Below are 26,037 nucleotides of genomic sequence, written 5' to 3'. Positions count from 1 at the left end.
TTACTTTAGCTTATGATCGTATTGATAGAGGTGGATTCAGTTTGATCCCTTTTCAATACTTGTTTTATTTGCAGGAGCGGGAGGCAGAGATAGCATTGCTTTGTAGAACATTCGATCCCAAGAATCTATGGGTGAAGGCGATGACTAAGCAGCAGAACGCCAGACCGAAGAGTCCGCTGGAAATGGTGAGGAAATACATTGACACTTGTGTGGGTTAGTCACATAGGGATCTGCTTGATTGCTTCTTTCATACAACATGCACCATTGGACACTAACAAAATCCATACGCTAATCGACTGTGCAGAGGCCAAAGCATTAGTCCTTTGGGTTTGGTGGGGCATAGATGTTAGGAAGCACTCATTGAAATCAGTTGGCTCTGGTATTGAGTTTAACTTGCACAAATACCCTTGAGATGGAATTGGCACAGACCTCATTAGTACCATTGCATTTTCTTGTGCTGCTTCTTTCCATGGTTTTACTGCTGCTAGAGCTGTACCTAATGAGTGGTTAGAATGTTCATCTATGCCATAATGTATGGATTTCATTGGCATGCCTGCCCCCATAGAGGCCATTGTGTTTCATTGACATTGGTACATGGCACTGGTCATGAGGGGTAGACGCTGGTTTTCTCAGTGGCTTGGCATAGTTTTGGACCCAAGGACTTTATTGCACTAACCTGCAGGTGCCTCTTAGTGCTGAGAGCTTGCAAGACCACGCCAAGGGACAGCAAAAAATGCTTCATTTCTGCAAAGTACAGAGTACTCTACAGTGGGTGTTGCTCTCTCTTATGGCCTTGGTTCACTTGGCCCTCTTCACTCACTAACCATCCCACTACTCCACCATCCTGTCTGATGTGTAACATGCCAATACTTTACTAATTTGTTCCTTTCTGCTTTTATTCTGCTGTTCCCCTAATTAGTATTTGTTGTGGCGTATTGCATTTGCCATTTTCCATTGTGTAAAATAAAGCCTTTATCCGCAGGACCTCAGACAAATTTTGATACTAGGTTTCTTCTTTCTTTTAGCTCTGAATCTCCTTACTCACTGGTAGCTTATTTCACCTCCACTAAACTCTAGATGTGGGTATTGAAGTAATGGCCTGCAAAGCAAATATTACTAGGATGTTTCCTGTGATATTTTGGATGCACGTTTCCTTTAACTGCGTAGATTATTTGTCTGATTAGAGCTTAAAATGACGCACTGTTTGTTTAGATCTAAAATCTTAGGAGATTGCTTTGTCTCTGACTGTCTGACCTCCTATAGCTTGTACCAATCCTTTACCTCACACTGTTCTTCTTTCTCCCTCTATTTCTAGGTATCTTACATGGGTTCTTCCACTCCGGACATCCTCGGAGATGATCCCCTCAGTAACGTGTCTGAGGAGCGCTGCGTCTCCTCCCTGGAAATTCGCTTGAAGAGTTATTCCTCAGAGAATGTTTCAGGTGTGTGCATCTCATGTATTCTGAGTATGAACAAGTGAATAGTGATGTCTGAGGTACCTTAGTCTAGCAAGATAGCATTCAGATCTCACAATAGTAACTTAGTTATCTGCAGAGTTTGTTTCAGTGGATGAATAGCTGGATAGGTATTTGATTAGGTGTACGTTTGAGCCACTCTGACCTGGCTGTTTCATGACGTTTCAGAGAACGTTGCTCATTGGCAACACCTGTACTTGGAACAATTATGTACTTGTTGCTAAGCTCCTTATAGGGTTGCTTAGTGCCTCTTACATGCTTTGCGTTTGCTCCACAGCTGTTTTGTTGTGGTTTTGAAGGGACACAGGGTTACATCACTCCATCATGAAATTCTGTACAAATCTTCAGTGCTATGTGCCAGTTCCACCGCAAATACTGGAGGTGTCTATACTTTATGCTCCGATTCACTGCTACTTCTCTTATGGTATCAGTAGCTTACTCTAGCATGCTGTGTAGTGTCTTGACTGCGTTTCCCATACTTGCCGTAAGCATGACTGACCTTTATTACTCACTTCATGGTTTGTACTTTAACTACTTTAGCTCGTAAAAGGACGTGGAAAACCCTTGTGCACTTGGCTTGTGCTCTATGGTGGCTAAATTTAATCCCCTCTCCGATTACTGAAATGGGTTAGATTTGTCTATTCATTTTCTGGGCTAGCTCCAACATGAAGTGACCTGGGAAGGGGTATAAGGTTGGTGGGACTGTACCAATGTGGTGTATGTTGAACTCCAGCCTTTTTTAGCGAAATGATGGCCTTTTTCCCTCCAGATGCAAAGAACCGCACCAGCTCGCCTCGCAAAGTCACCTTTGCATCACAATCTGAAACCATCCCATCCACAAGTTCTGAAGATGGTGATTCAATTTCAAGCAATTCTCAGAAGGCTTCAAGTAAGGCTGTGCAACTAGGAACAGTATGGAACCTATGCTAGTCGTATACCTAACGTTTGAGAGCTGGTAGAGCAAGCTTAGGAGGTAATCAAGGACAACATGTGACGTGTTGGCAAATGAGGTGATCACCAATAACTGTGATTGTAAGCCTTGAGTGAGGATAGAGGGAGAATGGGGTTATGGTGTTGTGGAAACCTGGATGGGGTTTGCAGTCCCCTAATGAGTAGTCTAGAGTGGGGGGCTGTTGGTAGACTACTTGGTGCAGATATGCGTTAGCTAAGTATTTGGAGGGGCCTAACCTTGCTGCCGTTGCCCATTGAAGCGTCTTGAGGGACCTGAACAGTACTAGTTGGGTTATTGCTATTTGCTATTCTGGTACTGCACTTTTCATACAGGCAATGCTCCAGAGTACTTGTACACAACCATTACACTGCTTGTTCAAATGATAAGTTACGGTTTCTCAAATACTTGGTGTTATTTTTACAATTAATTTTTATTTAAACTGGGAAGAAAATGCAGAAGTGTCCAGAAGTGTCGATAATACTTTGCGTATAGACGTTAGCATATTCTCGTGTAAAAAACTGAGTAGCATACTCAGTGAGTTGAGTACCACAAACCGGAAATGATTCATAAGTTAATAACGAAGTAAGCAACTGTTCTTCACTTGGAAAAAGAAACTGTTCACCTTTTAGTCGATGAAAGCACTTGCCTTTCGAACTGCAAACACACACATCTAGCCTACATTGAATTTGATTAAGGTTGACAGACTTCACAAAGTGAAATGGCTCACAGTAGCATTGTAGATCACCGCACACAGTGACTTGATTTAAATTTGTCTTTGCAAATTTTCCTTGGTTCTCACCCAGTTTTTTTTTTTTACCAAAGGAACAGCTTCCCCCACAAAGTAAACTCAGTTTGTTCTTCTAGTTCTTAAAGTTGAAAAACATTGAAGCCTTTTTCTTCCCGATGTCAAAACTGGTTTGTTGATCATATGAATCTAGCAAGAACAAAAAAAAAAAATCCAATCAACTAGACTTATTTTCAGTTCCGCTGGATTTAAAGAAGTTCTATTGAATCCCTCTTTAATGAGTGGTCGACACGTCAAGGAAGCAGAGCCTGGATCCCATCTACATCTTCGTGTCTTGTGTATGTGAATTCAATAGGAAATGATTTACTGTGCCTGCCAATCCATTCAGCAGTGGACAGATTCATGTTCCCCTTCCTTTTCTCACTTGACCTCTGCAACAAACACAGCAAAGGACACAAAGCTGTTTAATCTCTATGGCGTTAAGTGAGTTTCTCGCAAAAAAAAGTAGGATTCCTTGTTTCATGAGCTTCTCCATTAATAAGTAGAGCATTGTTGTACCCATCTTTCTTGCCTGCTGTGTTCTTTCAGTATGGCTATCTGGAAAACATCAAAGACAAATTAAATGAAAGCCAACTTTTTTTAGTTTACTTCGTGTCGTGAGAATTCACACGTGGCTGTAGATAGTTATAAATGCTTCAAATTCCTATCTTCCAGAATTTATTGTTGATAATTTTCACCATCTTTACATGTGTAGGAAGCTGGCTCTTTACTTAGTGGACCAAAAAGAGGTACACAATGTAAATAATCCAAGCAAACCCCAGTTGGCTTACAGAGGCACAAATGGTATCTCATATGCTCTTTTATGGTAGTGTGGGCGAGTAGTTTCGGCGTATCAGAGGGTAGTGCTAAGCATTTAACACACCGGCAATAAATGAGGGGCGCAGTCAGGAATAAATCGGAGACCAATTTAGAAAAGTAATTGTTGTATAAATTTTAATACCAAGAACTTCGATACCAAGTTGGTACTTTTCAAGATATTGATTTTTAGCAGGTAAGTATAAACTTCACTTGTGTCTATATGCACAGTTCTTTCCTATGGAAGAAAAGGCATTTGTAGCATACAGTTAATTGCGTACGATTTTAGGGGGTCTCCTACGGGAATTGGAGTCATAGTGGGCCACGGTCTAATGGACTACCAGTAGATCCTCCTTATCTGCCCTGGGGTGTCTGGGTGCAGATGTGCTGGTCGCGTTGCCAATTTTGTGTGCTACTTCGGTAACGTGAAGGGAGTCCACCTAGAAACAGGATACAAAGGGGGACTTGGGGACAAGGGCTCCCAGTTGGTCATTACCAAGGCTGGGGCATTTAATTACCGAGTGAATAAGTCCTCTGGGCTCTGTGCGCCTTGGAACATTGCAGTCGCCGGTCTCTCCAGTTGAGAGTGCAAAATCAGGACAGCTGGGCCACTCTGGAAGTAGGTCTCTGTAGCGCTGAACTCCCTCGATGGCTGCTTGGTCTTTGAGGCATTGGAGTCAGACAGGACTTTCACGGTTTGTTTTCTGGAAGGAGTCCGGTGGCCTGGGTATTGGTCCTATGTGGCTTCGGTTGGTCCTGGTGTCTTCATTTGTTGAAGGGGACAGATCTGACCTTCATGACTATAGTGGACTCTTTCTGAGCGCCTGCTGTGTTTGGTTTGGCCTGGGAGTGGCAACACTGTACACTGGACTTTGCGATCCAGTGCTTGGAAACCTCAGGGGAGTAGCTCCTCTATGCCAAAGGAAGATTGCTCAGTGATTTCTGAAGGGCTGGTAGTCTCCCGGTGTTCTTGGAAGCTGGTCAGCTGCAGCACGAGTCCTGGGTCGAGATTTGTTGCAGGCAGGGTTTGGCACCAGAAGTCCACGGCCGTCTTCAATTCTCTTTTTCTTGTGGCCCTTGGTGTTCTTTTCACGATACAATTAATCTGTTCCTGCTGTCAGAGGTGCCATCTAAATTCTTAATTTAGGGGTGCAACAGGGAGTGACTGTTAGTAGCCAAAGGGCTACTTACCTTTAGGGTGTCCACGCCCTCTATAGAACCAATACCTGTGGGAAATGGCCATGACCCAGACCCAGAAAGCCTAATTCCACCAAAATCAAGATGGTGGAATTCTCAAAGATGTCCACATCTGTTAACCCACCTTAGAGGTGGTACTAGGCTTAGAGGGGGGCAGGCATCCTAACTATCTAATTTTCGCACCAGTCCTGGTGCCAATTGAGCCCAGGACAGGGGTGGCATTTCCCAAGTCTGGGAATGCCCTTGGTCGCAAATCAAAGGCAGCAGAGTCCTTTTTAAGGCTTCTGCCTTGATATATTAATTACTTTAGCCATCTTGCTTAGAGGCAGTGAAAAGACCTCTGGCCAGAGCAAGCTTTTGTTTCTGCCCACAGAGCATTGGCTCTCACCAGCAGGAGGGGTCTGAAACCTGTCTGGTGGCAGGCTGGTCTGCATCAGTCAGCACACTAGTAGCTGGTGGGTTTTCAGGGTGGGGGGGGGACCTATAAGGCACCCTCTTGGTGCATGCATTAATAAATCCATCACTGGAATCGGTGTGGGCTCAGGAATACGATATGTTTGATACCAGGCCTCTAGTTTCAGTGAAGCCATCATGTAGCTGGGGAACTCGTAAACACCAGTGTCCAGCACATGTGCTCAAAATGGCTCCCCCGTTCACTTGTAATATCTAAGAATCGGCTTCCAGACATCACAGGGGTGCATCTGCTCATGCAGATATTTCCACACATAGTATAGGTATAGTACACCCTGCCTTAGGGCTGTAAGGCCTGCTATAGGGGTGTCTTACCTATACTGCGGGCAATGTCTGCAGTTATGGCACACAGGAGATGTGCCATGTTTTTACCCTTCTCCGCCCCATGGCGCGCTGCCTGCAAAGGTAGTTTGCATATTGGTGTGGAGGGGTCACAATACATGCTGCGTTCTTGAGACCTTATTTTGTACTCCATACTTTAGGAACCAGGGGTACCATTTTCTAGGCTCCTATAGGGGGTGCTAAAGGTATTGCCAATTGGGAAACAATTGGACAGTTAAGGGAAAGATCTGGCACTGGGGACCTGATTCGCAGGAACCCAGAGCACTTTGTCAAAATTGCGTCAGATACCAGGAAAAAAGTGGGGGCAACCATGTCAAAAAGGGGCACTTTCCTACACTTGCCCCAAACGAAAGAATGAGACAAACCTTTCCCAAGAGAGTGGAAAAACCTTTAAAGGCCATCTGCATTGGCATGGTCAGTCCCAGGTCTGGTCTCCACTGTAAAGTCCATACCCTGTAGGAAGATGGACCACCTCACCAGTTTGAGGTTTTCACCTTTCATCTGCATTAGCCATATGAGGCCTGTGATCGGTTTGGACAAGGAAGTGTGTACCAAACCAGTATGGTCTCTGCTTCTTCTTGGACCAAACCACAGCAAAGGCTTCCCTCTTAATGGCACTCCAACTCTGCTCTCTTGGGAGTAACCTCCTGCTAATGAGAGAAACAGGCTGGTCATGGCCATAGTCGTTGCTCTGGGAAAGAGCCTCGCCTATCCCATGCTCAGAGGTATCAGTCTGCACTATGAACTGCTTTTAAATAATCTGGAGCATTAAGAATGGGTGAGCATATTGCTTCTTTCAGGGTGTCAGGTCTTTTGACGGCTCACTGTCCAGCTTACTTTCTTTGGCATCTTCCTGGAGGTAAGTTCTGTAAGGGGCGCCACAATGGAACTCTAGCCCTTCACAAACTCTCTAATACCCATTCAAGCCAAGGAATGCCTTAATTTGGTCTGGGTGGTTGGAGCTCCCCAGTCCAGAATTGTCTGGATCTTGGGCTGTAAAAGTTGAACTTGGCCTCCCCTACAAGGTAGCCCAAGTATACAAATGTGCCCTTGCCTATCTGGCACTTGCTTGCCTTGATAGTGAGGCTTGCAGAGCCTTCAGGACCTTCGTAAGATGGATAAGTTGATCCTGCCAAGTGAAACTATATATGGCAATATACTCTGGATGTGCTGCCCTAAAAGTTTCCAACCCTGCAAGGACCTGGTTCACCAATCTCTGAAAGGTGGCAGGGGAATTCCTTAATCCAAAGGGCACAACCTTGAACTGAATGCCCTTCTGGGGTGGAGAATGCTGTTTTTTAAATTTTTCTCCAGGGTTCTAACCATTCTGCCAGTATCTTAATGTTAAATTAAAGGTGCTGAGAAAGTAGCCTACCCGAACCGGTCAATTAGCTAATCACTATAATAATTGGATGTGCATCTGTCTTGGTTACTGCATTGAGGCCCCTATAGTCCACACAAAACATCAGCTCTGGTTTTCCACTCTTGGAACGATGTTTGGGACTAACTGGGCTGGCCCAGGGGCTCTCAGAAGGTACAATGACTCCCAATTCCAGCATCTTGCTGAATTCAGCTCTTGATGCTCTCCTTAACTTGGTCACACTGTCTATAACTTGTTCTACTTCTCCTGGAAGGTCCTAGGTGCCATAGTCTCCAACCCATATCTTCTGCCCTGGTTGGAATTCCACTAGTTCCGAATTTTGGTCATACCAATGCTTCTGGAGCTCTTGGCTGCCCTCCAGGTTTTTGAGAGCTTTTCCCATGTACTCTGCAATCCTGGAATGTAGGCCTAGTACATAGTCCACAATGTCTTGTTTAGGTTCTGAGAGATCACTCACAGCCTTCATTAACCAGACACAGTGGTCTTCTTACAGGATGCCCAAACAGAAGTTCAAAGGGGGGAAACCCTACTCCCTTGTGAGGCACTTCTCTAAGTGAAAAGCACGCATGGCAAAAGGACATCCCATCTCCTGAGTTTGTCAAGGAGTCCCATGATCACACCTTTTGTGGTTTTGTTGAATCTCTCAACTCAACCATTTGTTTATTAATGATGGAGGGTCGTAAACTTAGGTCACACCATATTCATTTCATATTGCTTTCAGGTACCCAGACATGAAGTTACTGACACCACCTCCTTGGGGAAACCCATTTTAGTAAAAATATTAAAGAGGGCTCGGGCAACTGCAAGAGCAGTGACCGTCTTAAGGGGTATAGCTTTAGGGTACCTGGTAGCATGATCCAATACTACCAGTATTAATGTTCCCCGAGGCGGAACCCCAAACACTGGAAGTGGAATTAAGGGGGTCCTGTGGGTGGCCACCTGCTTTTTCACTGGCTTGGCAGGTAGCACAGGAGTTACTAAATTCCTTTATCTTCTGGGACATGTTTGAGTAGTAGAAGTGGCTGACTAGCCTACTCAGTCTTGCTCTGGCCAAGATGCCCAGCTAGGGGGATGTCACAGGCCAATAAGAAAAAAAATTCTCTACTGCTGAGGCACTACCACTGTCCTAGAGGCATCAGGTTTAGGGTCTCTGGCCTCACTGTACAGGAGCCCCTCCTCCCAATAGTTCCTGTGGGAGCCTCTTACATCTCCCTTTTCTGGTGCAGCGGCTTGCTGTCTCAGGTTTTCAAGAGCAGGACAGGTCCTTTGTCCTTGGCACCGCTTTTCCCTAGAGGGTCCCCATGAAGCTAGGAGCTCCGGCAGGTAAGACCCAATTCCTTTGATTCAGTTCCCTCTGAGGCTGACAGGGCTTCTACCTGAGGAGAGGGAACCTGAGCTTGTGGCTGGTCAGGAGCTGGCTTACCAGACATCCTACCCTTTTCTCTTGGAGGGTTGGACACTGTTTCAGACTCCCAGGGTGGCTGCATGGGAACTTGGCTCTACCACAGCCCATGCTGAGTACTCCAGATCATTCCTTAGCAGACATTCAATGGGAATTGCAGAGGACACCACCACCTTCTTTTGGCCACTAACGCCCACTCCCAGGACACCATAGCCATGGAATGAATCTTGGTCACATTATCCACATTAGTGACTGGATAAGTCTGTCCAGCCAAATACTGTCCTGGAGATACCAGTTTTTCAGTCCCTATGGTGACACTTGCACCTGTATCTCTCAGTGCTTCAACTGTAACCTCATTAATATCTGTCTATTGACTGTATTTCTCCAGATTACTTTGCCAGACACAGGGAAGCTATACCCACCCCTCTCTGATTAGTGTTGCTTCAGTGGTCTCTGTTTTGGTCCAGACACACCAGGGATCCCATCTGGAGACTTGCCAGTATAGGGGTAACGGCAGGTGCACTAGGGGGACTGTTTTTGGGACAGATGGCGTCTCCAGTTTGGTTCCCATTGTTTTGTGGGATCCCAGTTTTTACCCTGGTACTTAGCCTTGGTCTGTGTATCGTCTCGGGCACACCCACCTGAACAGGTTTTGTGGGGCCTTTAGATAGAAGACTCTTCATTTTTATTTTTCAATTGGTCATCTTTGCCGGGGGGGGGGCGGCAAGGGGAGGATGGTGCTTAGCAGCCCCTTTTCTTTGGTCAACCCCACCTTGAGTTGTCTTGATTACCCTAGTCTTGGCCCAGTGGTCAGCCTTCTTGCCCAATTCTTTCGGGGGAGGCTGGACCTAGTTCCACCAAGTACTGATGCAACTTTTCGGGAACACAGTTACTCAACAGATGCTCTTTCATGGTAAGATTATAAATCTCATCCCATCATAGTCTTGCACCTCAACTTTTAACCAGCCACCTATTGTTTTGACTGGGAAGCCGACAATCTTCACAGGTCTGACTTGAGGTATTACAAACGAGTTTCCCTTAACCAGATCCTGTATTCCTCAGTGGTGATTCCAAAGCCCTCAATCGTAGTGTCCTTCATAAGGACTCTGCATGTGCCTCATTCAGTGTCAGCCTAGCCCTACACTTTCCTGAAAACCTTTCCCAGAGGAGAGCACTGCAATACTTCTGGCTGAGTTTCCTCATTTTACAAGCCCACTCGAAGGTTGTAAACCATTTGGTGCTATCACCCTCTACATATTTGAGGATGATCCCTTTGGGGATTTTAAAGTCAATCTTAATCTTTCTCCCAGTTTTAGAATTCTGCTGCCACCAGAGTTTGGTCCTAGGCCCATCTCCATTCTTTCTTTTTCTATAGCTAAGAGTTTAGTCTCAAGGGCTTGTCTTTTTAGTTTATTTTTGAAGGTCTGAATCTTCATCTATTTCTTCTGGGGCACTACTATCAGTGCGCCTAGTAGAGGTGTTGCCAGTTGAAAGTTCCATGTACTCCTCATCACTTGTTCCTGCATCCCCGGTATTGTTTTTATCGCCTTCCGTTGATATGGCTCTGTAATGCTCAGCAAGCAAGCAGAGTCTGCAGGTAGACCTCTGTAGTCTTTGGCCTCATGGCAAGGTTCCATGCTGTACGGAAGCCCTTAAGTCGGTTCAACTTAAGGTTTTTGTAAGGACCAAGGTTGAGCACCTGGGTACTACCCACTGGCTCAGTCATGGTTTTTAGATCCGTTGCGACTTTTTTATTTTTTAGAAAGTAAAAAAAAAAACCTAGAAACTATATACTTTTTTTTTTTTTTTTTTTTTTTTTTTTTGGGAAGGCCAAGCTGTCTGGTATAGTTTTAAATAAACTAAGGGACCTAACCAAAGCCCTTATAGTACTGTTTGAAAAATTGACAACATTCAAAAGAACATTTAAAAAATCATTTTTTCAATTGTGAATTTACTCTCTGGAATCATCTACTGACCAAGTGGTCTTCGCGAATGCAATGTCTTGTATACCAACACTTCCCTTAATCTAGGAAGCTGGCTGTTTACACAGTGTACTTCTTTTTCGTCCACTATATAAAGAGTCAAGGCAACCCCCAGTTGGCTTACAGAGGCACAAATGGTATCCGTAATGTTTTATTTTGTGGTAGTGTGGGTGAGAAGTTTAGGCGTACTAGAGGGTAGTGCTAATCATTTGTTGCCGCACACATGCAATAAATGAGAGAGACACTTGAGAATAAATCAGAGACCAATTTAGAAAAATAAGCCATATTTGTATATGAATTTTGATACCAAGAACTTTGATTGCAAGGAAGTAATTTTTAAGATATTGATTTTAGCAGGTAAGTAAAATGCATATTAATTTCCCATGGGAGAAAAGGCATGTGTAGCCTACAGTTAATTGCGTATAGTTTTCGCGGGGGTTTCCTTCGGGACTTTGGTTGTAGTGGGCCAAGGTCCAAAGTACTACCAGCAGATTCTCGTTGCCAGCCCTGGGCGTCGGATGCAGAGGTGCAGGCCGTGTTTGTAGCTGTGCGCGCTATGCCGTTAACAGGAAGGGTTGGGGCTCACCTAGAAACAGGCTGCAGAGGGGAACTTCAAGACAAGTACAGGAGCTCCACACGGGCGGCTCGGTCGCAAGGGTCTTGGGGACAAGAGAGCACAGTCGGTCTGAATAGGCCGGCTGGGCTTTGTGCACCGTGTAAACTTGCGGTTGTCTATCTCTCCGGTTGAGGGTGCGAAATCAGGACAGCTGGGCCACTCTGGAAATGGGTCTCTGCTGTGCTCAAATCCCTCAACAACTGCTTTGTCTTGGAGACATTGGAGTACCGACTGGACTCTCATGGTCTCTATTTGCAGCAAGGCGCCTGGTTTCCCAGCTATTGGTCCTGTGCGGCTCCAATCGGTCCTGGTGTCCTCTCACTTGGTGGGAGGACAGATCGGACCTTCAGGAGCACATGGTCCTACTCCTTCTCCAGGGTGACTGCTGCATCGATTTTGGCTGGGGAGCGGCAACACGGTAAACCGGAATCTATTCGGTGCCTGCAGGTGAGTAGTTCCTGTACTCCAAGGGAGATTGCTTGGCAATTTGTGAATAGCTAGCAGTCTCCCAGGGTTCTGGGAAGCTGGTCAGCCGCAGGACAAGTCGCTGGGTCATGATTGTCGAGGCTTCGCGCGGCAGGCAGTAAATTGCACCCTGCCCGCGTCTCTGATTTAAAACTGCTTTTTTGCCCTCTGCACATTTCAACACTGTTTTAATTGTTTAGACCATTTTTAAAACGATTTTACGTTGTTGAAATTTGATTGTGGGGGGGAAATTGAATTTGAAGGTTGGGGCGGTGGGGCTTAATATCTGTTGTTGACCAGACTCTCCCTGGCTGCCATTTTGGCTCGGGTGCAGTCCAGTTGTTAAATCTGGGGGCCATAAAAGGGGACCGATCGAGCACACGCCCGGCTGCGCCCCGGAGGCGACCGGCGCCGGGTATGTTGCCTGTTGCTCACAAAGTATCTCCTGCGCCCATATTCACAGGTTGAAATACAGCAGAGAATCTCTACTGATGATGAGGAAGTGCGTGAGCTGCCGCTCCCACTTTACCCTCTCAGTGGACATAAGGCACCTCTTCTGCAAACATTGAAAATGGAACGCCCATCCCTCTCCCCACGCTAGGCGCGTAATGATTGGAGAAACTCCCGCCATGTGCACCCCCCTCCCCCCCAGATCATTGTGAACTAGGACAACTTGAAGGCAGCCCTTTTGAATACAAGATCCTTAAAAAAAGCATGAACTCTAACTCTTCGACCTCCTCACGGATATAAAGCCGGATGTCATGTTTATTACGGAGACTTGGCTTAATGATGGCTCCAACCCTGCCAACGCCATCCCCCGGGGTACCGAATAAGGAAGGATAGATCAGGCGGTAGGGGCGGAGGGGTGGCCATCATAGATAAACTTTTTCCTGTATACCACTATCCATTGCAGAGCTTGAGGGGGCCGAAGGCCTCTGCTTTCATTTGACTGACGGCTCATCAGTCGATTGCCGGAGCCGGAGTGGTGATCTATCGACCGCCGGGCCCGGCTGGCTGGTTTTTGGAATCTTTTGGCCATGTTATTTCCCCTATTGGGTCAAATACTGACATGGTTTGGTTCTTGGGGATTTTAACATGCACATGGATCAATTAGCCAACCCTAAATGCGTGAAGTTGTATAAATCCTTAAGCTTTCTGAATTTGATGCCCCAAGTCCGGCTCCCCACTCCTGAAAAAGGGCATCTCTTGTACCAGATATTCTTCACAACTAAGCTAGAAATAGACACGCCTCTTCCCTTAATCTGGTCGGACAACTTTCGTCTGACCTTTAAAATAGGCAGGGAACCTGATAAGCCCCAATCTTCTAAGCCGCAGGCCAGCAGTTTTAGGCCATTTGACCAGATTACGCCAGAGACCGTCACCACTGGACTCATTCAGCATATGATTCCCTTTAGGGGTACTTTAGAGAGAGATGTATTCTCACTAGAGGGCTCGCTTCGGGAGTGGTCTATGCATTTAGCCCCGCCTAAAATACGAGCAGCCAAGGCATGTAGAGCTTCTGCTCCATGGTTTACCGAGGCTCTAAGAAAAAGTAAAAGCACCTATAAACGTTTAGAGAGACTTTGGAGAAAGAACTCTGACCCTGTAAATAAAACCATCTATAAAGTGGCTCTGAAAGCCCACTATGCCAAAGTTTGTGAAGGAATTTTTTTTTTAATTCTCTTCAAAAAATTTAACAAGCTGGGAACAGCAGCAGGGAACTGTTCAAGACTGTAAAGGACTTTCCCTCTCCCAATGCAATCATTAGTCCCTTCACCCCCACCTACGAATGGACGAATCAAATTGCGCACTATTTAAAATAAATAAATAAATCAATCATTCAGGATTAGTTTGGAGCCACAGATCTGCCCCCTGCCTTTCCAAATCTGGTCCCTTTGGGAGTTTACCCTCCATGCCTCTGGCCAGTTCTTTGAAAATTATGAAAGCATTGAAATCTGGTTCACCCTCTGACCCCTGCCCTCCTAAAGTGTTGGCATCTATTTCGGAGGTGGTTAATCCTGCTGTGAATCAGGTTCTGAACTTGTCCTTGACTGAGGGACTAATTCCTGAAAGCTGGAAGCATGGAAACATTTTCCCACTCCTAAAAAAAAAAAAACTCCAGCAGAACCCGCTGTGGTCAGCAACTATAGACCAATATCATTGCTACATTTCTTCTCCAAGGCATTGGAGGAGTATGTAAATGCTGTTGTTACAGACTTTGTGGAAACAACTCATGTACTGCATCTGAGTCAGTCAGGGTTTAGAGCCAACTTTAGTATTGAGACTTCCTTGTTGGAAGTCTCCGATACTATTAAAACAACCCTAGACAGAGGAGGGAAAGCAGTACTAATACTATTAGACCTTTCGGCGGCTTTTGATACAGTGCCTCATGATTTACTTCTGCACAGACTCCAGGACTGTGGCACGGTTCTTAGATGGTTTTCCTCCTCCTTCGAAGGCCGCCAGCAAACAGTTTGGCCCCCCCCTTCTCTGCCACTATCGCCCTGTTGAAAGTAGAAGTCCCACAGGGCTCTATTTTGAGCCCAACTCTGTTCAACATATATATGGCTCCTCTGGCTAGTCTGGCTGAGAAATACGGGGCTCAAATAATATCCCACGCTGACGATACGCAGTTACTATTTACCTGCGAGACGGGCCACACGATGAGGTAGCAAAATAAATACTTGCCTGTCAAAGGTGTTTGCCTGGTTTTGGCAAAATTATTTGCTTTGCAACACAGACAAATCTGAAATCATCTTTTTTGGTTACAACCCAGGAGAGGAATAGTGCAACTGGTGGCCCTAAAACTTGTCCCCCCAAATCCCTCCCCTCCCCCCTGCTCCCCAGTAAGTCCAGTCATCACCGTAAAAAAACCTTAGAGTTAAACTGAACGTTGATATGTCCATGAAGTCCCAGGTGCAAATTGTGGCTCGCACTTGTTTTGGCCTTCTGAAAATGATGAAGAACTTCTTCCCCCCTACTCTGTTGCGGACAGAAAAACTGTGTTTTGAGCCCTGGTCATGTCAAGGCTGGACTATGCGAACGTTTTGTACCTCAGCCTCCCTGATTATTTATTAGGACGCCTGCAGGTGGTACAAAACGCGGCGGCCAGGGCCGTCCTTATGGTCGGCCCTAGGACACACATGACTCCTCACTTAAAGTCCCTGCACTGGCTTTCGTTGCGGAAGAGGGTTGACTTTAAAGCCCTGGTGCTGGCCTTCAAGGCCTTTCACAACATAGGGGCCCCTTACATTACATTAGCAACATAATTCAGCACTATGCCCCATCCAGAACCTTGAGGTCTTCAACCTTCCAACTGTCGATCGTAACGAAGTTCAATCGTTTTCGCACGTGGGGTCACTCCTTTCAAGTAGTGGCCACCAACCTATGGAACAGCCTACAGTTTTCTCTGCGACAGGTACAGGATCTCCTCAGCTTTAGGAGAGGTCTTAAAACATTGCTTTTCCAACACTAATGGAGTCGTAAAGGCGGGTGCAGTCAGTGCTGTGTTAAAAGGGTCTTTTAGCTCCGGGACACTCTTTAGAGTAGCCATGCGCTTTACAAATACCCAGTAACATAACAGTAGTCTTCAGTTCTCGCTTTTTCTCGCAGCTTTCAGTGTCCTTCACTTGATCCATTGAATCGATGTTCCTGGTGTCAGGGGAGCCACCTTAATACTCAATTTAGGGATGTTACAGGGAGTGACGGGTAGTAGCCAATTGGCTACCTACCTTTAGGGTGTCTACACCCTCTATATGCCCTCTTCCTCTGAGAAGTGGGCATAACCCGGTCCCAGGAATTCTAAATACACCCAAATCAAGATAGTGAAATTCAAAAAATTGGGTCCACATCAGTTAGCCCACCCTAGAGGTGGTACTGGCCTGTGAGTGGTTGGAGACACGTCTCCTAACTGGCTAATTTTTCTGCCTGTTCTGGTGGCAAATGGGCCCAGGGCAGGGAGTGGCATTTACCCTGTCTGGGGAAGCCTTGGGTTGCACATCAAAGGCAGCAGAGGCCTCTGAAGTCTCTTGCCTTGTTATGCTGATTACTTGGCCATCCTGCTTGGAGGAGATTAACACATCCGTGGGGAGCAGGCTTTGTTTCTGCCCTCAGAGCGCGACCTCTCGCCTGCAAAGGGTGTGAAGAAACTGGTCTGTGGTGGCAAGCTGGTCTGCACTAGTCAATCTGTTGACTAGGTAGTAGTCGGTAGGATTTCAGGGGGTACCTCTAAGGTGCCATCTGGGTGCATGTAGTATTAAATCCATCACTGTAATCCTTGTGGGCTTATTAATACGAGCATTTCAATACCAAACATCTCTAGTTTCAATGAAGCCATCATGTAGCTCAGGAACTCTGATACACCAATGTCCAGCACATGGGGTCAAAATGGATTTCTTGTTGACTTCTAATATCTAAGATCCGACTAGGAGATCAGAGGCTTGTCTGCTCATGCCGATATGTCAACACATATGGTGCTCTCTTTCTTAGGGCTATAAGGCATGCTGTTGGGGTGCCTTATCTATACTGCATGCAGTGTCTGCAGGCATGGCGCGTGTGCCATGTCGTGTCTTCACTTTTCTCTGCACCATGGCACGCAGCCTGTAAAAGTAGTTTGCATGTTGGTGCAGCGGGGTCTCTTAGGATGCAGGTGTTAACTTGCTAACACAATATGTACAGCAGGCAGGAAGACCATTAACACAGGCAACAAGTGAAAATGACACCCGAAATGGCTACTAAGAGAGTATTTTCCAACCCCATGATGCTATCGACCCCCAGAACCAACCAGAAAGGGACCAGGTGCCATTCTCTTGGTGAATATCGGATGCAAGTCAATGGAACTTCTGTATTGCTGCATAGACATTCGCAGCATGGTCCGGTATATACACACAGCAGCTACTACCGATGACGTGACAGACCCCACCCGATCAACTAGGATGACCTCTAACACCATCCGATTTTGAAGAGCAACCAGTCTCGTTGCCTGAAGCTCCGCAGTAATGTTGGTTAGTATTCCTGCCGTGGTGTTAATAACTCCCTCCAGAACCCTTGTGAGTTGGCAAATGTTAAGGCTATTGGACATAGGACCCCAGAGGGGCAGAATACCCTTCATAGCATCAGTAAACTGCTGCAGAGTAGTGTCTGTCTGATCTATGGCTTCTGTGTTGATAACCCTTCTAACTCGGGACAGGTTTATACTTCTACGCTGCAAACGATTGTCTCTGTGATAACTGGACGGTGCTATATATACTGGTGATAGGAGGAAAGAGACTTAACCCATGCCAGACCATCCCCTGGGTAGCCATATATAAGCCTGGGACCCACAAACAAAATACACATTATGGGGCGGAAGTAAAGGTGGGCTATTGGTAGTGCTGAAATCTTAGGTATAATTGCAACTACTCCTTCCCACTTTAACACGCCCAAAACCTTGTACACAGAAACTAGCTGTCGTGTTAACTATTGGTACTGGCATTGCTTAGTCTTTAGTAATATTACGCATCTGGAAAGACCTGAATCTTGAAAATCCATAATTTCATTTTGTAGCTATGTTACATTCTTTTTGACTCAATATATTCATACAGGCATTTGGATGCAAACTATCAGGGGCCCGTTGTTCTCCTGGAGTAAACCCCTGTTGTGCACTGATATGCAGATTATGAGACTGTTAGAATATAAGTCCTATTCATCGCATCAGCGTGGTAATGGATATATACCATGGTAAACAGTTGAAACCATGCCTCACAGCTCCCTAAATAAGAGAAGGGTAGAGACATTAATAGATATTTGTTTATGTATCACAGCAGAGAGCAAGCCACAAACCCAGCAATCGGTAACAGAGGTATGGTGTGCCTGATGAAGCATCTGTAAGAAAACATTGTCAACGTAAGTTTGTCTGTCTCTCTCCTAATGAGGGGCCAAAGTGACACATACATGCTCTGGGGGGGGGGAGGGTAGTACCAATCAATGCACAGGATATTTGTCCTCTAGAAACCCCATAATCCCGAATGCTGTTAAGAAGATCAGAACAATTACTACAAATACTGTCTTGCTTTTAGTGGATCAGCTAGACCAACCCGGACCACTTTGCTCAAAACTTGGGGCTGTGAAGGGCTGTTCTTCATCCATAATTAGGCGGCCAGATGGGTACATATATATTTTTTTTTAATTAAAAAAACTACCAGAGGAAAGGTCATGCAATGGAGCCAACGGTGATAAAACAAAGAGGAGTGACAGAAAACCCAGCTTCCTTCTGAGCCTCTCTGGTAGACTCCTATTCATCCACAGGGGTGCTATTGAGCACTTCTCGGTGGGGCTGCGCGATCGCAGCCCGTTCCGAAGAAATCCACATTGCTCAGGATAGGGTACCCTCCCTCCTGGGAAGACACCCTCTAATTATCCTGTCCAGTGTCTCGGACAATGCACCTATCTCCCTGTTCCTGTTCTATCGTTGGTACTGTAGACCAGGTACTTGCACCCTATCCTTCATCCATGCAGTCTATCCCTACTAATCTGACTTTCCCTTTGGTGCACTGTCTCTCTCCGTCGGGGCGTAAATTGTACCTAGCCACTCCGGGCACTGTCGTCACGGAAAAGGATCTTAACCTCAGAAGGGCCAAGGGACTGGGACTCGAGCTCCTGTTGGCCAGATTGAGGAAGATCCTAGGCAGCCCTTACTTCTGGGGGGGGGGGGGAGGGCCCCTCATTCAAGACCGCATCGTTCTCCTTTTCCGTCTGCGCCCATGTCAGTCGAGCGTCAGAAAAGGGCACGAAACGTGGTACCTTCGTGGTCCCCCCACGCCATCCAGGACCCACTGGTCGTAGGGGAGGGGTAGCAGGACTCTCTGGCAGTGGGATAAGGGGATCCAATGCTTCCGGCCGTTCACCTTCACTGCTGTCCGGTTGGTGAGGAGGACCTGCAGAGGTCCTTTCCAGCGTGGCTTCAAACTCTCTCCTTCCTCTGGTAGTTCTTCACCAAGATATAGTCACCAGGCTGAATGTCGTGACCTGGTCCCTCCGGTATTGACGGTAGAGCCTTGTGAATCTCTTTGTGAATAGAATGCACATTTTTAGTCAACTCACACAAGTAGTCCACAAGCAAAGGGTATTCTATCTCCGAAAAACAGGGCCGTGGGACGCCCCAGACATTTGCCGGGTGGCTGAAAATAACCTATGTTGACAACCCTGTTCTAAAGTGGGTTGTCGCACTTGTGGACAACAGGGCTAGGAGTAATGCATCTGGCCATTGCAATCCAGTGCTTTCTTTGATCTTTGCCAACTTCAGTTTGAGAGTATCATTGTACTTCTCAACTAAACCTGCCGATTGGGGATGGTTTGCTGCGTGAAATTTCTGTTTGATGTGCAAACCATTGCACACTACCTGGATAACTTTTCAGTTGAAATTACTTCTGTTGTCCCGCCAAATCAAACTGGGAAAGCCGAAGCACGGGAAGAGCTCTTCAGAGTGCCTTCGCCGTTGCCATGGCTGTGTTCTCTTTAGTGGGGTAAGTTTCAATCCATTTACTGAATGCACAAACCACCACTAACTCATTTCAAATTGTTGACTTGTTCCATTTCGATTAAGTCCATCTGGAGTACCTTGAAAGGGAAGGAAGGTGGTGCAAAGTTACCAGAGGGTGTAGGGGTGCCTCTTCCGGGATTGTGTACCATGCAGTACTTCACCAGATAAGCAGGTACCTTTGGGATGTTATCGTTCTGTCATAAACGGTCTAAAAACTTACATATTCCCTTCGCACTGTGAGCTGGCTATTGTGACTACAGGGAGTACATATGCATCTGGTAATATCCATCTCTGCTTCTGACTTATCAGTTCAGCACCCTTCTTCGTCTAAACGTCCTGTTCACTCCTGCCATATTGCTAACTCCTCAATTGTTGCCTCGCTTTGAATCTCTAATGTTCTCCAATGTATCTTCGAACTTCGATCCGTCGGGTACCCATCTAGCAGGACCTGCCACAAACATTCTTTTCATTTTCGATCGGGCTGTCTCCACAGCTGTCTGATCTGCAAACGCATTTCCCCTCCCCGCATCATCAGTAATTGCCTTGTGGGCACTGCACTTCACTATTGCTAGCTTTTTGCGAAGTGTCAGAGCTGACAAAAGCCTGTGTATCAGTGGGCAATTTTTGATTTCTTTTTTTTTTTTTTTTCTTTTAGCCCTTGCGAAGTCGAGAATCCCCTCTCTGCCCAGAGCCGCCCAAAATTATGGGCAACCCCGAAGGCATACTGGCTGAGCCCCTCACTTAAATCGCAAGCTCGAAGGAGAGCAACTAGTTCTGCAGCTTGGGCCGATTGATAAGGAACACTTGATGTCTCAACTACAGTACGCAGCGTAGTAATAGCGTAGGCTGCAGTGGTGGTGCCATCTAGTAGTTTAAAACAAGAGCCATCGACCTATAGTACCCCTTGTGGGTCAGATAAGGGAACATCAGTCAGGTCTACCCATCCCTTTGTCTCCTCTTCGGTTCAGAAGATACAATCCTGTATATCCCTGCCCTCACTTTCAAAAGGAAGGGGTAGTAACGTGGCTGCGTTAGTGTCACATATTTTGTGACATGTGGCGCAGAGAGGGTCAGTTCATTGCCAGTCAAACGTGCACTGGTGAGTTGCTGTGTCTTAGTTGTGTTAAAAAATGTGTCCACAGCATGAGGTTCTGTAACTGTGAGATCAGTATCAAGGACGAGCCTCGCCGATTGTCAGATAGAGACGGCCACAGAGGCGACCGCTCTTAGACAGCTCAGGAGGGCTTTCGCAACGTTATCCAGCAAAGCGGAAAAATAAGCACACTGCCTCTGCTTTCCTCCAAAGGCCTGCATTAAGACCGAGCGCGCAGCTAGCCGTCTCGTGTACGTACTACACAAACGGCTTAGCATAATCTGGGTTGCCAAGCCCAAGTGCAGAGCAAAGCACAACTTTTAATTGCTCAAAAGCTTGCTGTCCTTTAGGCGTCCAGGGCAAGGGTTCATGCATATCTTTAGTGGTTAGCTGCAACAGTGGCTTTGTTAGTAAGGAAAAGTTAGATATCCAGTGTGAGAAAGTGGCTCTGTATATACTGTTTCCCAAATGGGTACAGGGTGTACAGAGTCCACAGTCCCCAGAGGCTTGGCAGAGGCTAAAGTTAGATATAACCTTACTCTCTAAAGTGGTAGCTTGGTCGAGCAGTAAGGCAATATCAGAGGACCGTGTAAAGCATTTGTTGTACACACTCAGTCAGCAAATAGTCTCACACACTCAATAACTGAACTCTAGGCCAATGGTTTATATATAAAAAATATATGCTTGTTTTATTTTAGAACCAACAGTTGGCATTAAAATATACTTTCTCAGAATGAGATGCTTTATATAAATACTTTTGCAATATGCAGTTGACTTTTGTAAACAGTTACAAGAGGTTGCAATAGGCAACACTATTTTAAACACAATAATGCATTGAGTTCAATGGAAGTTTCATGTTATTTGCCACAGATTACTTTTAGGATTACTTTTGGAATTCCAGGACTGGATCCTAGATTCAGTCTTGGGTCAGTACTTGGGATCAAGTGGTAAAAGTCGACTTAATTACTGTGATGATTTTTAGACAATATTTTGCTACTTTAAAAGTTGACACTTGGAAAATATTTCATAGAAAACAGTCAATGATTCCCTATGGCAGAAAATTCAAGTTGCAGGTATAGTATGTTCTCGTTACTTTTGTAATCCAGTACTGGGTGCCTAGACTTTATCCAAAACAGGTAAGTAATTACGTTTCCAGACATTATACGATTTTTAAAGAATATTTAAAGAAATCGACACTTAGAAGAAATTTCACAGAAAAGTCAATGGTTTCCTATGGAAGAAAATTGGGTTACTGGTAAGTACAGTTGTAAGTATTTTTCAGAGTAAGTGCTGGGCACCAAGATCCAGCACTGGGAGCTCACCTAAGAGCAGGTGAGTATTTTCGTTTTCGTTACTCGGCTGATTTTTGGTGAATATTTTAAGATTTGAAAAGTCCACACAGAAGAAATTTCAGAGAAAGCCAGTCAGTGTTACCCTATGGAGCAAATTGAGTTATCGGTTTAAAGGTAAGTACTCGACTGGCAGAGTTAAGGTTCTGGGCATAGACTCGGTGGTCTCCCAGGGTCAGGTAGGTTCAGTTAGTTCACCCCCAGTGGCAAAAGGGCGACCGGGTGCAGAGAGAGTTAGGCCCAATGTTATCCTATAAGAGGTAGGGGGGCCTTGGTTGGTGGCCGCTGACTATCGGGCCACGCGGCTGTGGGAGCTGGGCTCCTGGTCACTTACTCAGGGCAAGTGGAGAAGTAGATAGGTGTAGAGGTTGCACTGCCAGGGCCACTCGGGCGGCTGGGTTCAGGGTGCTTTTGAGCCTTCGGGCGCTCAATTGATTTCAATGGGAAATCTCCGGTTTAGAAAAAGACTGCAAGCTCGGGGACGAGGATTCTTCAGGTGCCACCACCACTTCGAGAGGTAAGTTGGGTAGTTGGAGGATAGGTAGGTACCCCGGGATTGGGCACAGGGGACCGTGGGGCGCCGTGTGCAGGGGTGCCTTAAATACTAGATTTAGGGGAGTTACAGGTAGGTGGGTACACCCCCTATTCTGCCACTCTCCTGTGGGAGGGGGGCAGTAGCCTAGTCCTGATAGGGTAGGGATTCCCATCTTCAAGATGGCGAGAGCCCGGAGATGTGCTTCACCTCGCCTCCCCCACCTGAGGGGTGGGGTTGGCAGGCTGGCACATCCCCTGTCCTTATTTGGGGTTTCCGGCGAAGCTTCCCACCAGAGTGGGGGGTTGCAGTGGCCTGGGGAAGCTCACTGAGGCGGAATGCCTTTGAAGCTTCCCCCTGCCCATCCTGGGGGGAGGAGATTTAGCACCTCGCCCAGGATGTGCATTGTTGCAGACCCAAGAGAGCAGGGGCTCTCCTACCCAGGGGTCCAGCATGTCTGCTGTGTGGCAGCCTAGGCAGCCTCAGAACAGACGTGCATTGTAGGTTAGGTTTCAGGGGGCCTCTCCAAGATGCCCTCTGTGGTGCTTGGTACATTAAATCCCACACTGGCATCAGTGTGGATTTAATGTGCTGAGCAGTTTGGTACCACACCATTGGCATAGGGCACCCCGCTAGAGGGGTGGTTGATATATGCCATGGCAGTGTAGGTGATAGGCATGGCACACAGGGATGTGTGCCATGTCGACTTTGTTTTGTCTTGCACCCAGACACCCAGCCTGCAAGGGCAGTGTGTGTGTGCAAGGGTACAGGGCCTCTAAGGGTGGCACAATGAGTGCTGCAGCCCTTACAGGCCTTCCCTGGTCACAAGGCCCTGGGTACCTAAGGTACCACTTACCAGGGGCTGACATGTGGCCAGGGTTTGCCAATTTGGTTTTGAGGTTTTTGTTTAGGGAAGGAACATAGGCCCTGGGTGCCTGATTGGCAGGAGTCCAGGACACACTCACTCAAAGTACATTCAGCAATTCAGCAAAAAGTGGGGGCATACCATGCAAGAAAGATGGCACTTTCTCACACGAGTACTTTATTCAATTACAACCTCCTCACCATGCACATACTCTAATAACCTATACACACAGCGTTTTCTTTTCCTTTGGGGCTGTCAATTTTTTGACAGCTGCGCACCTCTGCAATACGTTCACATAAAATGCTTGTCACATTTGCCTAACCGTGACCATTGCTTTGTATGCTCCGCAGAGGAGCCAAGGGTTGGGTGAAGGTATAGTATTACGTTCTTAATGAACCACTAACAGGCAACGTGAGCAAACTCGCACTGCCTTCAACCTCAACTCCAGAGCTCTGAATCGTGCCCCTCCATGAATATGTATTCACACTCAACTCGCGCTGTGCAAGTGTCCTATGTTGAAGAAAAAAACAACACCTGCAAAAACTTAGGGAATGCAGGCTGAAATGGAACATCTGAAAGTTAAATAGGGAATAAATGGCTTACATCCTTAGGAGTTTTTACAGACATTTGAGAAATCGATCAATATTTGTGCCTGTAAAATTAAGGATATGAAAATGGGGCCAGGTAAAGATGCGTTTCAAAGTCCGCTTTAATTACTGCCGGGTCTGTGATCTGGCAAGAACGGTTCCATTTATAAGCCCTGCTCCTACCTCACCTCTGGAGACTTAGCATTGAAAGGTCTGCAAGAGTACACATGAACACATAAGTTCACGTTATTATAGTACACGTGACGTTATACACGGACAACTGCAGCCCTGTAAATAACCAGAATTGGCATAGCCAATAGGTCTCGCTTTTGGGACCTTCTAAGTATTTAGTTATGCAGCACAATATCCTTAGTGCAAGAACATCAACTGTTGCATGGCTAAACACTGAAAAGGTCCCAAAGGCGCGACCTATTGGCTATGCCAATGCTTGTTATTTTTCCGTGCCAGCAAGCGCAGATCCGGAAAGAGCGTTACCCCCAGTCGAGTTTTTTGTGTCTTTTGTCTGTCTTTTTTGAGTCTTTGACTCCTGGTGTTAAAGGGATGCCTGGTTTCAAGTCTTGCGAGGTTTGTCTCCGCATGATGTCAGTGACTGACCCACACCGCGAGTGTCTCTACTGCCTGGGGTGTGAATACGACCCCATGTCGTGCCCCGACTGCTGGGCTATGGCTCTGAAAACTTAGCGGGAGGTGTCCCGAAAGTTGCTTGATGCCCGGGAGTCGGCTCTGCGCCGTTCAAGGTGCTGGTCCTGTGGGAGGTCAAGGAGCCGCCACCATCGTTCAACAAAGTCTTTGTGCTCGGGGTCAGGTAAGACGTAGCACAAGAAGTCGAAGAAGCGATGTCGCTCTTCGCCTAGCCTGTCGTGTGACACAGCTGAGGGGGGGGGGGGGGGTGCCCTGTACCCCTACAGTACCCAGGTCCATTCCTGGGCACTGTAAGTGCAGTGCTGCCATTATGTGTATATGGTGCTGGGAGATCGCCGTCACGAATTCCACAGCACCATGATGGCTGCACTGAAGACTGAGAAGTTTGGTACCAAACTTCTCAGCACTTCAAACCCACACTGATGCCAGTGTGGGATTTAATGTAAAATGACCGACAGAGGGCGACTTGGAGTTGCCCCCTGAACCTAACCCACAATCCACGTCCTGTCTGAGAGGCTGCCTAGGCTGCCACCCAGCAGACATGTTGCTGGACCCCTGGGTAAAGAGCCATCCGCTCTCCTGGGCCTGCAACAATGCACATCCTGGCGAGGTGCTAGGCCCCCCCCCCACCACCCCAGCAACTGGCCCACACCGATTCTGACCCCCTCTCCGGCGGGAAGATCGGCGGGAAAAGCTAAGTGAGGAAAGGGGGTGTGCCCACCTCTGCCAACTCCGCCCCTCAGGTGGGGGAGGCAAGGTGAAGCACATCTCCCAGTCCCCGCCATCCTGCAGATGGGGGGGGGGGGGGGGGGGACTCAGCCAACCAGGGACAGGCTCATGGCCACCTCCCACTGGAGGGTGTCATACTAGGGGGTGTACCCACCTCAGGTAAGGGACCCATTGGTCCCTGCATTTTACCTACCTGTAACGCCCCTAAATCTAGTATATAGGGGCACCCCTGAACCTTGCTTCCTGAGACCAGAAGAAACTACAAGGAGAAGGACCGAACAGCCGTGCAGCAGCTAACAAGAAGACTCCCACTGACTTGGTCCCATCCCTACCAGCCTGTTTCCACCCCAAACCTGCTCCTGCAAAATTCCGGTGTGTCCTGCAACCAGCAACCTTGAAAACCACAGAGGACCTGCCTGCCTTCAACTACAAAGACTTTGTCTCTCGTGAACCACGGATTTGTTCACCTGCAACCTCTGGCTCCGGCCGGACACCGCGGATCCGTCCCACTCTGCACCCGCCGACCACAGCCTGAGCTCGGGTGGGCAAATGAGGTCACCCCGACGATCCTAACTTGAGATCCGGCACCCCTGACCTTCCTCAAGCCGACGCCGGCAGCCTAAATCCAGAATGTCCCCCCCCCCCCCCACACGCGACCACTAGCTGGTAAGAAGATCCGACCCCAAAAGGCACCCCTGCACCTGACGCCCCACGGCCTTGTGTGCCCAAACCGACGGTGTCTAACCAACCCATAACTTGCCAACTTACCTCTCGAAGTGGTGGTCGCACCCAGAAGACCTTCGTCCCCGAGCCTGCA

The 26,037-nt window shown here is 47.1% G+C and overlaps 1 protein-coding gene across 3 annotated transcripts in view; it reads left to right on the top strand.

Moving 5' to 3' along the window:
• LOC146775920 (anillin-like) overlaps window positions 1–26,037 on the top strand; it is a 284,167-nt gene that overhangs the window by 91,531 nt on the left and 166,599 nt on the right. For all 3 annotated transcript variants that reach the window (XM_085639582.1, XM_085639581.1, XM_085639580.1), the window contains exons 7-9: window positions 75–185; window positions 1,316–1,442; window positions 2,245–2,364. In XM_085639582.1, the coding sequence (XP_085495708.1) occupies window positions 75–185; window positions 1,316–1,442; window positions 2,245–2,364 (358 nt within the window). The remainder of the gene's footprint in view (window positions 1–74; window positions 186–1,315; window positions 1,443–2,244; window positions 2,365–26,037) is intronic.

This window comes from Triturus cristatus, chromosome 12 (assembly GCF_964204655.1).
Source record: "Triturus cristatus chromosome 12, aTriCri1.1, whole genome shotgun sequence".
In the NCBI taxonomy this organism is placed as follows: domain Eukaryota; kingdom Metazoa; phylum Chordata; class Amphibia; order Caudata; family Salamandridae; genus Triturus; species Triturus cristatus.
The sequence above is the reverse complement of the archived record's forward strand: the minus strand, read 5'-3'. Positions and strand labels throughout refer to the sequence as shown.